This window comes from Malus sylvestris, chromosome 11, assembly GCF_916048215.2.
Source record: "Malus sylvestris chromosome 11, drMalSylv7.2, whole genome shotgun sequence".
Lineage (NCBI taxonomy): Eukaryota > Viridiplantae > Streptophyta > Magnoliopsida > Rosales > Rosaceae > Malus > Malus sylvestris.
The window spans coordinates 26,295,411-26,308,109 of NC_062270.1; the positions used below are offsets into that span (position 1 = coordinate 26,295,411).

Here is a 12,699-nt window from a genome sequence, read left to right on the forward strand (position 1 = left end):
ACCAGCCATTCTTAGTGGTGCCTAGATAGTTAGTTTTGGAAACAGATGATGGTATCTTCTATATTTTTCATCCATTCCTCTAGCCTTAAAAGTCCAACCCACTCTTTGGATTGTAAATGTTTTCGAAGATCCTTTATCGATGCATGTATCATCAACACTCTGTCCCGTACTTGATCTATTAAAGAGCTATTTTAGTTATTCGGGTCAAAGGCTCGACCATATAATGACTGTCTGGGAAAGGTTTTCATAAGGGTAGAGTGATCTAATCGAGAGGAATCTGAGTTTACTGTCAATGAAAGCACCCATTGTTGGAACCAAATTCACCCACCACCATATGTGGAAGAAGTGCATAACGTGATCATCCTTATCAAAATCTCTATGAAATGATTTGAATCGAGGCTAGGAGAACTTTTTAAGTGGTTCCATGGACTCATTTGTAAGGGAGAGAGGGCTCCTGACCTAAACTGTTAGCTTGCTAGAGATACGGGGATAATCTTTTCTAGCTATGCCCCTAGGGTTCTCTCTATCCAAATGACGTCGGCATTCTTATTCCTCAAATGACTTCGGTTCGTTGAACCTCAAACAGCAGGGTCCCGCTTTAGATGCCCCTATAACATTCAGTGACCGGAGTCTTGTAGGGATCAAAACTTACATGCAGAGTTGACTTTATCCAAGCACACGGCCTTAGCGGTCAAGATAAGAACTTTTGGTATAGTCGCAATAAGTGAAATTCTTCTTTCATCAGTAGCACACTTTGAAAAGGCACCCAAGCCCACTGTTTTCCCAACACTTTCAACAAACTTGGCATAACCAGATGGATCTTTAAGTAGATCATCATTAAATAACGAGTGAATCTCAAAAAACTCTTCAGGTATAATTGCCTTTAGAAACAGTTTCCTCCTTCTAGGCAAGCAGCTCAGCTGCACAACAGAAGAATGAATAGGCTTCGGTATTTCTTTAGCAGCTGAGTCTACCTTCCTACACATCACAGTGGTAAGCCTCTTGCAAGCCGATACAGACATAGCTCCAGATGGACGCTTTACTCGATCTCCAAACCCAGGCATAAAGGCAACATGAAACTCTTGCGTTAAGCAATTTTCTCAGTAATGGATTTAGCTTCCTTTGGAGCAGCATACTTCATTGGCTTAAGCTTAGCGGGTTCTTTTTTTTCATCTGGGGAAGACAAATTGATGACAAGTTTCTTAGGAGTAGGAGAACTTATGTGGGCAACAAAATAATTCGTTGGCTTTTTATCGACCGACGACTCACATGCAGGTAGTGAAGCTCTTCTCGTACCACTCTCACTAGCAAGTAATAGTGAGCTTGACAAAGGCGATCAGGCAAGCATATGTATTCTCTTTGATACATTTAATCTCTTCCTTGGGAGACAGTCCACCTTTCACCCTAAGAAAATGACTAAGCACCTAGTGCCATTTATGGTACTCGACTGGAATACCCATGGTGGCACGCAGTTTCTTCATGTCAGGTTTGATCTTCGAAGTTAGGCCAAACTCGAAACCTAGACAAGAAAAGAAGATATTTAGTAATCCGAAGTCAAGAGCAGCTCACTAGAAATCTCAAGCAAACAAAGGAGAAAGCTATTCACTTACCAACTATAAACTTTATCAGGCGCTCGGCTCAGATGACGAGTCAAATTTATATTCTAATAACTTCCAATGTGTCCTTGGCTTATTCATGATCACCCATGTTTGAAGAATTCAAGAGCTTATGGCATGCAGACCTCAACTGCCCCACCCCATCTTTGTGACCAATCTAAAACAAAAGTACTAGAATTCGTTAATGGTTAGGTGCATACTGAAGAATTTGCTTAACTTATGAAATCCTACAATAGCACAGATTGCATTGAGCAAATTACCTTTTAGAAGAAGCGTGACATGGGAAAGGTGAATCCCAGTATGAAGTATTACAAATGAAATATGATCACTCTCTTCCCCGTTTAAGCAGCTTTAGTGCATGATTCATGGATACTTTTGTTTTTCACCTGCCTCACATGAACCCTGGAGGGGATTGCATGCATGTATTTCTTGAGAAAATCCTGGAACAATTCCTTATGGCCAATCTTGGCTTTTGGAACTCTGAAGTATCCCACTTTGCCTGAAAACTTGCTTTGATGATACTTAAATTGAGGATATTTATCACTTTTGCGCCCTATGGCTCGAGCAGTTATAGTAGCAGAAGGAAGAAGAAAGAAGAAGAGGCATTAGGTCGTAGCCTAAGGCCCCATGGCTGGAGCAGTTGCAGTAGCAGCCACGGAGGCCTATGGCCCATGCTCTCTCCTCTAAGTAGACTGACCCTAAGGCCCCGTGCTAAGCCCAACCCAGCGTCTTAGCCCTATCTTTCTCACTTGCAAGCGGCCTAATGAGGTAGGCCCAGTGGCCCAACTCTTTCCCCAGCAACCTAACATGCACTAGCCATCTTTAGCAACTCTAGCCACCCACGCGGCTCCGTTCCTCGGCTTTGGCCAAGCCACTTCAACCTCTAGGCAACCTCTACAACCATGTCAACCACATATGCCCCTACCCACCAATCCTAAGCTCTCCCGTGGCAGCGATGGTAAGGAAAGGAAAATTGTCTTACTTCTTGGCATGATAGCTACAACAATGAAGAAGGCAACGATGATCAACTCTTCACAGGGCAAGCGAAGAAGAAAACTGAGGGAGAGGAAGAATTTCCTCCAGTTTTCTCTCCTTTTTGTTTGGAAAATAAATTTTCTCTAGCTTTATTTAATCCTCTATTTAAGGTAGAGTTCCACTTGTAGTTCAACACTATTGAAGACCTGAACTACTGACTTCAATCTCTCCAAGCTCCGCTGCCCATGGCAAGAAGATAAGACAATGGAATAAAAGAGGGGATTAATAACTAATCCTGATCGTTAAGTTTTCTTTATTGAATACCAACTCAATCAAGTAAGGAATCACAGTCATATCCAATCAGGGATACTACAAGATAATCCCCCAATATTTTATTTAATTAATAATATCTTCGGGATAATTTTTTCCTCTCTAACAGATGACGCACCTTGGCCAACTAGATGACGACACATGGCGCAAGATCTTTCTCCCATAGCCAATCACATCTCCCTATAAATAACCTATTCTACACCATATTTTGGTAAACTTTCGCTACGCAACTAAGCCATAAACTCTTTCTCTTTCTAGAGAAATTGACTTATGCATCGGAGATCCATTGGCCAAACCACCCCCTCCTTGCCCCACTCTTTGGGCGTGTGGCTTTGGTCTTTGATCAAAAGTGGGTAATTATTTTGTCAAGATGGAAAACTGCAGTTTTTTGCTACCACAAGTGCGTGCTATTTTATTTAAGTTCATTAAAGAAAAATGTCGTAACAATTTTTTTATGAAATATTTACTTGATATAATTAAAAATAAATAAAAGTGAAAAAGAGGGAATAAGTATATTATCTTCATCAAATGTGTAGTACAACCTACTTATCACCCATTGATAACAAAATTCCACCTGCCATTATTTTGTACATCTCATAATAGCCACAATTGATATACATACCAACTCATTATTATGATTAACCTTGATGCATCTCTCCCTACATTTTATGTAGCTATTCACATCTTCCTTCACAAAATATCACACTACTTGAAGCATCTCAGCGCCATGAAAAAGGCAGATACATACAAGACTCTTCCTTACCACTTTACATATACTCAAGTGTGACCTTTATTTCAGACCACTGTCCCACTTTATCTAAGCTACCTTGCCTTCTTATACCATGTGGTAATATGAAAGTAGAATAAACACTGCTGTGGTACTTCTGCAGTCTATGACTAGGAGTAATTTTCTATTAACCTTTAGGAATAAAAGGAGATTCTCAAATAATAAAAAAAAGGACAAAAAATAAAGATTATGTGAAGAAAATTAAAAAGAAAAAGGAAAAAAAGATGTTGGAATATTTGAAGGCAATTACTCAACTTTGGTAGTCAAGAAAAGGAAAGGAGGAAGATGAAACATCTTTCATCAAATCCTCCAAGTCCCAGTCCCCCATTGTTAACTCTTCCTGATCATCGTCAAAGTAATTCCCAACCCCAATTATGCTCTCACCTTTAATATTTTTATTAGTTTTATTGCAGGTGAGGATGCTATTTATATTATTGTAGTAAATATTATTATTTTTACTATCCCCATAGGTGGTTTCAGTTTTAATATTTTGGTCTTCAATGCTGACACTCTCAAGGGGAGGGACAAATATCTCTCCTTCTACCCCAATATCAACATCCCCACTCCCAAACCCTCCGTTTCCTCCAAAATTATAACAATCATCACCACCACCGACTCCAATCTCCCTTTGTGTTATGCATGGGTTGGCGTTGTAGTATCCACCTGCACCGGGCAAGGTTAGGCCACCCTGATCAATATCGAGTGCAGGAAATGGATCGAACATGTGGCTGAGGACCGCAGATTGCATGAATGAAGATGTTGAGTCCATGTAAATTGGCACCATGCCATGTTCTTGGCCGGGAATAATGAACCTACTGGCTGCCACCACACGATGATCTTTAGCCTCTGGGGATGAGTCGCTTGTGTTTGGTGAGCCATTGGAGGATGACAAATTCTTTAACCTTTTCTTTATTGTTGAGTTCCAGAAATTCTTTATTTCATTGTCAGTTCTTCCTGGCAGCCGGGCTGCAATTTGTGACCACCTACACGTATATAAAAACAAAATAGTTAAAAAAAAAAAAGTCATATATTATCAACCACTTAAAAGAGTTGGTTTTAACAAGAGTGTTTCATTCTTGACCAACAAGAAAATATTGAATTGTTTGATTTCTTTTTTCCCCAACAACTAGTGTTTGATGAGTTATATGTGTATGTGTGTGTGTGTGTGTGTGTGTGTGTGTGTGTGTGTATTGTATATATAAAATATTATGTCTATTATTTAGCTTCTTATATGCGTTTCCTTAATGCATGATTTGCATGCCTTCCTAAATTAAAACACATAAATATTTTGAGTGTCTTCGACTCGAAAGGTAGAGATGTAGACATCATATTGCGGTGCCAGTTTCTTTAGTTTACTATAGCTTTTGGCAGCCGAAGCCCTAGGAAACATATAAGAAACCCAAGTGAATTATACATTTTACAATTTATGTTCCCTTTACACCAGACAATACTCTAATATCAGTCGTTGTCTTATGTTTTTTTGTGTACTGATGGTTAATTTGCATGGAAGCTTATATAGGATGTGGACCGAATAACTATACCTTTATTTCTTTTTTTTTAAACAAAAATTATACATTTTAATACAAGTGAGTCTTGCATATATTAAAATTTTTAGTGTAAATAGCATTATTCTTAAAACAATAGGGTAAGCATTATTCTAAGAACAACAAGGGAATAGCAAGTAGTGGATTGTTCTAATAGATAGAGTATTTATTTTCAAGCCAATGTGTTCTAAGTTCTAACCCTCCTCCTTATAGTTTAGATGAATTTATAGACATAATTTTTTAACCCTTTTTCACTTTCATATATACCAAAAATTTAATAAGTTTCAATATTTGCGATATTATAGTCAACATTGGCATACTAATCCCATAATAATAAATAAATAAAACTTAACCAACTTGTTATTTATTTATGTGACCTGTATTATGACGAAGAATAAATTATTTTTGTATATGGGTTGATGCAAGCATCCAACACAATATCTATATATTTATCAAATGTTACCCTTATCACATTTTTCATACCCCATTTTGTACCATATTTCTAACAGAGATGAAATTCACATGTGTTAGTGGGTCATATCTCTATTAGAGAGGTTGTATAAACATGATATGACAAATGTGGTAAGTGTTGCATTACTTTAGATTTATACATGTGTCGTGCAAAAGTGCTTTAATTTGTTTACAATAAAATATATTTATAGTGTATACATATATTATATATAAAATATTATATTTTGAGCACCCTTGGTAAGTGGATTAACATATTAATGACGTCTTGAAATCTAGTGATATTTTTTTTCATTGATAGAAGAAAATTATATTCGTTTAAATAAAAAGTCATAGTAGATGACATGTATTCTATGCTATTTAATATACAATTTTTAACTTTTATTTTACTTTTTCTAAAAACTAAAAAACTTATATGATAATTGTTTTGGGTGTTCAGTTTTTTTGTTTTTTTTTTTAAATGAAACATGAAAACTAAAAATTGAATGCTTCTTTTGTCAGTTTAAAAAAAATTGACTTGACTTGATTTCCAAGAAAATGAAAGCTAAAAAAAATAAATTGTCTAAATTTAAATTTTCAGTTTTTATTCTTTTATTAACTGAAAAAGTTATCAAATAAGTTTTTCGTTTTAAAAAAATTAAAACTTAAAACTAATTGTCAAATCGTCAATAAAGAGTGTAGAGACCCCAAAATTTCAATGACTTATAATGGGGATTGCATATTCTCAACAACTATTCCATCCTAAAATCCTCTTATAAACTTTGTCACATAAGCCTTCTCATTTATTTGACATCCATAATTTTTTTTCTACTTAGAATTTACTCTTCCACACCAAAGCTTTAATAGAAGAGAATGCCAGCTTGTCCTGTATAATGTGCGTATCATTGGAAAAATGTATAGCTAATTAGTAACTTCTTGTGCATCTGAATTTATTAATCACAACAGCATCCAGATGCAAAACATTCCGATGAATCAACTATACGTTTATGGAAAGTGACACCAACAAAAACTAGAAGAGCTTTCGCATGAATATACAAAAATCAAACATGTATTTAGTAAAAAGTGTTAATTGATAAACAACCTGTTTCCAAGGAGAGAATGCAAATGGATAATGAGCTCTTCTTCTTGGGGCAAAAAGGCACCTCGCTTAAGGTCGGGCCTCAAGTAATTGATCCAGCGCAATCTGCAACTCTTGCCGCACCTCTGCAGACCAGCGTTTCTTGCCACATCGCTCCAACAACCTTGGCCATTGTTGATCATATACCTCATCAGCTTGTCGTCCTCCTCCGGCGACCACAAACCCTTTCGGAGCTTACTGTTGGAGTTGTTCTCTTTGTTGTTCTTGCCTGCTGCTGCAGAGGAAGGCTCTGGCTTCCTCATTGTGATGAGAGAGCGATGGGTGAAAGGAGATGGCTTATCGAGAATTAATGTTTTGGATGTCTTATTCTCTCCCAACTAGTTTGATGTAAATATGTGATGACTTTATAGAGAAAAAGAGAGACACAAGGCTTCATATGGTGGGAATGATGATGATAATGATGATGGTGATGGTTGTGGGGTTTGCTTACAATATAGGGAAGAGAGAGAGAGAGAGAGAGAGAGAGTTGGTTGATGTGTCTGGGTAGAAAACGGTTTGGACAGGGACCTGGCTGTATGAGAGAGAGAGAGAGGTGGGATCCTCTTGTCTTTGACTCCATGACCTTTGTCTCTTTTCTATACCTATTTTCTTCATTCGCAAGGTAATCATCATATTATATTATAAAAGCATCAAATAAAATATATGTGTATATATGAAGTATTTTGTGTGTGTTCTTTTCTTTTTGGAACCAAGCCAACATATAAATTTGCTTCCACTTCACATAATGTCTCTCTCTCTACACGTATTGTTGAAGATAAAGAATAAGATAATCAAGAATAATCCATTATGTGCACTTATTGGTCCAGTTCATTCAGCTTCAATGCTGATTAGCCATGAGATCCACATCCCATGTTTAAGCTTCATATGTAGATGAATTTAGAAAAAGTAAAAAAGACTCCATTTTGTAGCAATTTATCCTTATATTCTTCTCTTATGAGAAAGGTGACAAAATAAGTGATTTGGAGCTTTCACTATCAATCTATGCAATACTAAAACGGTTAAAACAAACTAATATATTATATATAGCATGCAGCATAGTACGTATTCAATTAGGGCTCCGTTAAATTCAATATATGCATGTGTGCCGGTGTATTCATTTTCATCATGCATGTGTATTTTATATTACGGTTCCGTTGGAATGCATGCTGGTCGATGATTAGGGTTTAGGGTTAATCGATTAAATTCTAATTAGGTTCTGATTACGGTTTAGTTTAAGACTTGGATTTTGAGATTTCATAAATCAAGATAATTACAATTTAAAATCTAAGCTTCTGATTTTGCCGTAAAGGTAACCAACCTTGTCGAAAAAATTTAACCAAAAGTTGGTGGCTGTCGACTTCCTGGTGATAAGTAACACGGCCTATGTTTGTACACGCGTACGGACAATTCAAATTTGTTTAGTGTATGCATGTATCAGTCGAGCAGTACCCAACGCCAAAACGTACATCCATGTTTAGGGCGAATTCTAATGCCTAAAAATGATAATTTTTTGAGTGATTAAACGGCGTCAATAATTAGTAGAAATTTTTTTGGCGACTACAAGAGATAATTTATTCTCACACAAGCACATACTTATAAGATAATATATTGTTTCCAAACAGCCTATCAGAATATATTGTCAATACTTTAGGTTTGAGCCACAACGGAAAAATTGAGCTTAGGCGACGACAAGGGAATCGTGAACTTACATCTCAATACCGACGAAAAATAGTGGGCAAAACTAGTTAGCACTATAACCTTGAACATGCTTATGCAACCAATACATATACACATACAAACCATATATTAAATAGGCTCTGGATTGATGATCTAAAATGATCATTAAACGGAGCTGCGATCTATCGACAATTAGTTGAGCATTCACTCTCGATTGTTCTGTTAAACAAAAGTCCAAAATATGTTAAATTAAGCCATTCTTGATTGGTCACGACCTCTGGAAGTTTGTTGATGGCTCCTCTCCCCAACCTCCCCCCACCATCACCACCACCATCACCGTACCCCCCACCCCTGTTTCTAACTCGAATGGTTCCTTTGCTACTACTACAATCACCTCATCCACAACCCTAAATCCCGACTATCTCAAATGGTTCCACCAAACCAATTGGTGGTTAGCTACATTACTTCCACCCATACTGAACCCATCCTTGCCCTCACTATGGGTCACGAACCAGCTCAAGCTCTTTGGGAGTGTCTCCAACGTCATTTTGCTCAACCATCTATCACCAACTCTGCCACCCTCCGTTACCAACTTCTTGATTTAACCAAGGGTTCCACCCCTGTGCTTGAATACCTGCAGTAAGCCAAAACATTGGCTGATAAACTTGCCAGCATTGGTCAACCAGTAGATCCTGATGATTTCATTACCACCGTCCTTCGCAGTCTTGACCCTGAATACTCGATTCTCCGCATTGCCATCATCAACATCACGCCCCTCCCCACCTTTGAGGAACTTCACTCTAAAATCCTCGCATTTGACTTGCAGAACCCCCGTTCTTCCTCGGGCCCTACCGCCTCTCAGACTGCGTTTCTCACCACTTAAGCTTCATCGCGTGCCTTTTAATCATTTGCCACTCGTGGCGGCAGTAACTCTTGGCATGGGATACGTTCTAACCCTAATCACGGTGGACATGGTCCTAACCAGGCCTTTTATTGCGATGGGCTTCCTTCACACAATCATCATCCATCTATTTAGCACTGGAACAAGCCTTCTTCTAATTGGACTAAGCCTTCATAGCCTTGGAATGGTCGTCGTGGTTTCCAGATAGCACCTTGGGCCAGCTCAGGTCTGCTCGGCCCTCATCCACTGAACATCAATACCTGGTGTCCTACCTATTCCACCAATCACCATCTGTCGCCACCTGTCTTCATCACTATGGTGGTCCAAAGATGTTTCCCCCGTTTGCTAGCTCTCAAGTTGTTCAGTACTAGGATCTTTTCACCTGGTTCCCCAACACATGTGCCACCCATCACATAATCGGCGATGCCACTGCTCTTCCGTATCCCTAACACTATTATGGGTCTAACTCCGTCGAATTGGGTAATGGTGACACACTCAATATTGCATCCACTGCTACAATTCCCCTTAATCTCAATACTTATTCGTTCATTCTTCGTAATGTCTTCCTTGTCCCTTCATTACGTAAAAATCTCCTTTCTATTGCTCATTTTATATATGATAATAATGTTGCCATTTGTTTCCTCCCTTTCTTTTATCGTATTTATGATTTACGTACTGGTGCATTGCTATTTTAGGGCCCATGTAAAAATAGACCATATTCGTTGTCAGTTTCTCCTCCTAAAGCTCTCGCTGCATCGTCTGTTGATTGGCATCAACATCTTGGTCACCCATCTCCGTCTATGCTGTTGCATTTGGGTTCTAGTTTAGGTCCTCATTTTACTCTTTCTCATTTTTTTTGTGCTTTAGGGAAATCTACTCAACTCCACTTTCAATCAAATAATAAGCGTGCTCTTTTTCCTTTTTTTTCTTATTCACTCTAATGTATGGATGCCCACTATCGATTGTGTCTTTGGTTATCACTATTATGTCCTGTTTACTTATGACTATTCTTGTTACTTGTGGATTTACCCTATGAAAAGGAAATATAAAGTTTTGTCCCATTTTCAAACTTTTGTGGCTATGACTCAAAATTTATTTCATGCATCTATTAAATATATACAAAGTGATGGTGGCACCGAGTATGTAAATCACTCCATGTCTGAGTTTTATCGTCTCTCTGGAATTCAGCAGCGTCTTTCGTGTCCTCACACACCCTAACAAAATGGGCTTGTTGAGCGTAACCATCATCACATCGCTGACATACCTTACTCACTGCAGCCAAAGCTCCACTCTCGTTATGGGTTGAAGCCACCTTCACTTATGTTCACCTTATTAATTTACTTCCCATTCCTACCTTCTCTTGGTCGACCCTACACACTCTATTATTTGGCTTTCCTCCGTCCTATACTCACCTACGTACCTTTGGGCAATTATGTTAAAAACAAACTAACCCATTTCTCCATTTAGTGTGTTTTTATGGGCTACAGTTCTTCACATAAGAGTTACAGGTGCCTCGATCCCACCACGAGCCGGGTTTACATTTCCCGCCATGTCGTCTTTAATGAAGCTGAGTTCCCTTTTCACAAGCCCACGGGTCCAGTGCCATCATCATATGTGGAGCTTTCCATTTGTCTCATTGCTTCAAGCCCAACGTCACTTGCCCACAGCCCAGCTTTATCTCTTCAGCCTGTCAACCCACGGGCCATGCCATCTTCCCCAGCATTAGATCCTCCGTGTCCACCTCCTCCATTTATGCCATCTCCTCCACCGGTTCCAGCTGCAACCCTACCATTTTAGCCTGCCCTATCGCACCCTATCGTTACTCGCTCCAGAGATGGAACATGGAAACCCAAAACATGGACTGGTGGGTCCATTTTTTACCTCATTCCCCACGTATTGACTATGTCCTTATCTACTAATAAACCAACTTTTTTTCTCAGGAAAATCATCACTCGAAATGGCATGCAGCCATGATAGAAGAGATCAATACCCTACTAAAAAATAACACATGGGTTATTGTTCCTCCTTCTCCTGCTCAACACAAGATTGGTTGCAAATGGGTTTATTGCATCAAGCGCAATGCTGATGGCACCATTGAAAGTTATAAAGCCCGTTTGGTGGCCAAGGGCTTTCATCAACAACCTAGATTGATTTTGACGAAACGTTTAGTTTGGTGGTAAAACCTGCAACTATTCGCACTGTCTTCAAGAGAAAGTTTACATGAATCAGCCACCTGCCTTTATCCATCCTCAGTATCCTCACCATGTTTGTCGACTCTTGAAATCCCTCTATGGCCTTAAACAGACCCTAAATTTTTAAAGTACTTAGAAATTGTTGTTGTGAATTTTGAAGTGTCTTTGAATTTTACAATTCATGATTCATTTTAAGTAGGTGATAATTTTACTTAAGTTCAAAGATTATTTTGAGGTAAAAAGATGAAAGTGGATCAGATTACGAGTTTGTGACATCTTTTGATTTAATTTTCAAAGCTCGAACGAACTTACAATGAGACTTTAAATCTGAAGGATTGGGAAAATGCCATGTGGTAACCAAAGAGTGGCTAGCCTTGATACATGGCAGCTGCCACCAGTTCCAGCAAATGGGACACTGGTTGTCATCTAAATTCACCATTTTATTACATGGGGATTGGGATTGGACCCAAAGAAAAAGGAATATAAAAATAGAAGAAAGAGATTTAATCTTCCTTCTTAATTTGACACTTGGCAAGTTGCCATTGGACCCTAAATAAAGGAAACGGTGCATTTGCACCTATATATACATCAGAAGAAGGTCAGTTTCTTCTTCTTAATACCACCTGAAGCACAGTGAGCAGAGAGGACCAATTTCCCTTCAATTTTTTGAAATTCACAACTTTTAATCCTGGAATCCGATTGAGGAACGGTTTTCACCTACTTGCTCAGTGAATCAAACCCAACGTTCGAAGGTAAATTTTGTGAATTATTACTTAAGTTTGAATAATTCGTTCAGATTGCGATTTGTGACTAATTAGACCCAAATATTCAATATCAAGCTTGTTCTTGCATGATTTGAGGGCTTTGAATCTTGTTTGATGACTGGAGAATGATTTCTGAGACATTAAGGTAAAGATTTATACATGATCAGATTGCTGGGATTTTATACAAGTTACATATGAACAAGATCTAGAGGAATACGATGTTTGATTCGAAATACTACGAATTTGGACTTTTAAGGATGTTTGTATGGAACATATGAGTTGTACGATTGATGGATTGTGTTTTGGCTTGAAAGATATGTTGAATTTC

General features: G+C 38.3%; 1 protein-coding gene across 1 annotated transcript; it reads right to left on the reverse strand.

Annotated features, from left to right (window-relative positions):
• Positions 1–3,414: 3,414 nt before the first annotated feature.
• On the reverse strand, positions 3,415–7,188 carry LOC126588703 (transcription factor MYB46-like). The gene is made up of 2 exons (XM_050253811.1): positions 6,802–7,188; positions 3,415–4,691 (listed from the first exon to the last, which is right to left on the reverse strand). Exons 1-2 carry the CDS (start codon positions 7,098–7,100, stop codon positions 3,959–3,961), a joined length of 1,032 nt encoding a protein of 343 aa, XP_050109768.1. The 5' UTR covers positions 7,101–7,188; the 3' UTR covers positions 3,415–3,958.
• Positions 7,189–12,699: the final 5,511 nt, after the last annotated feature.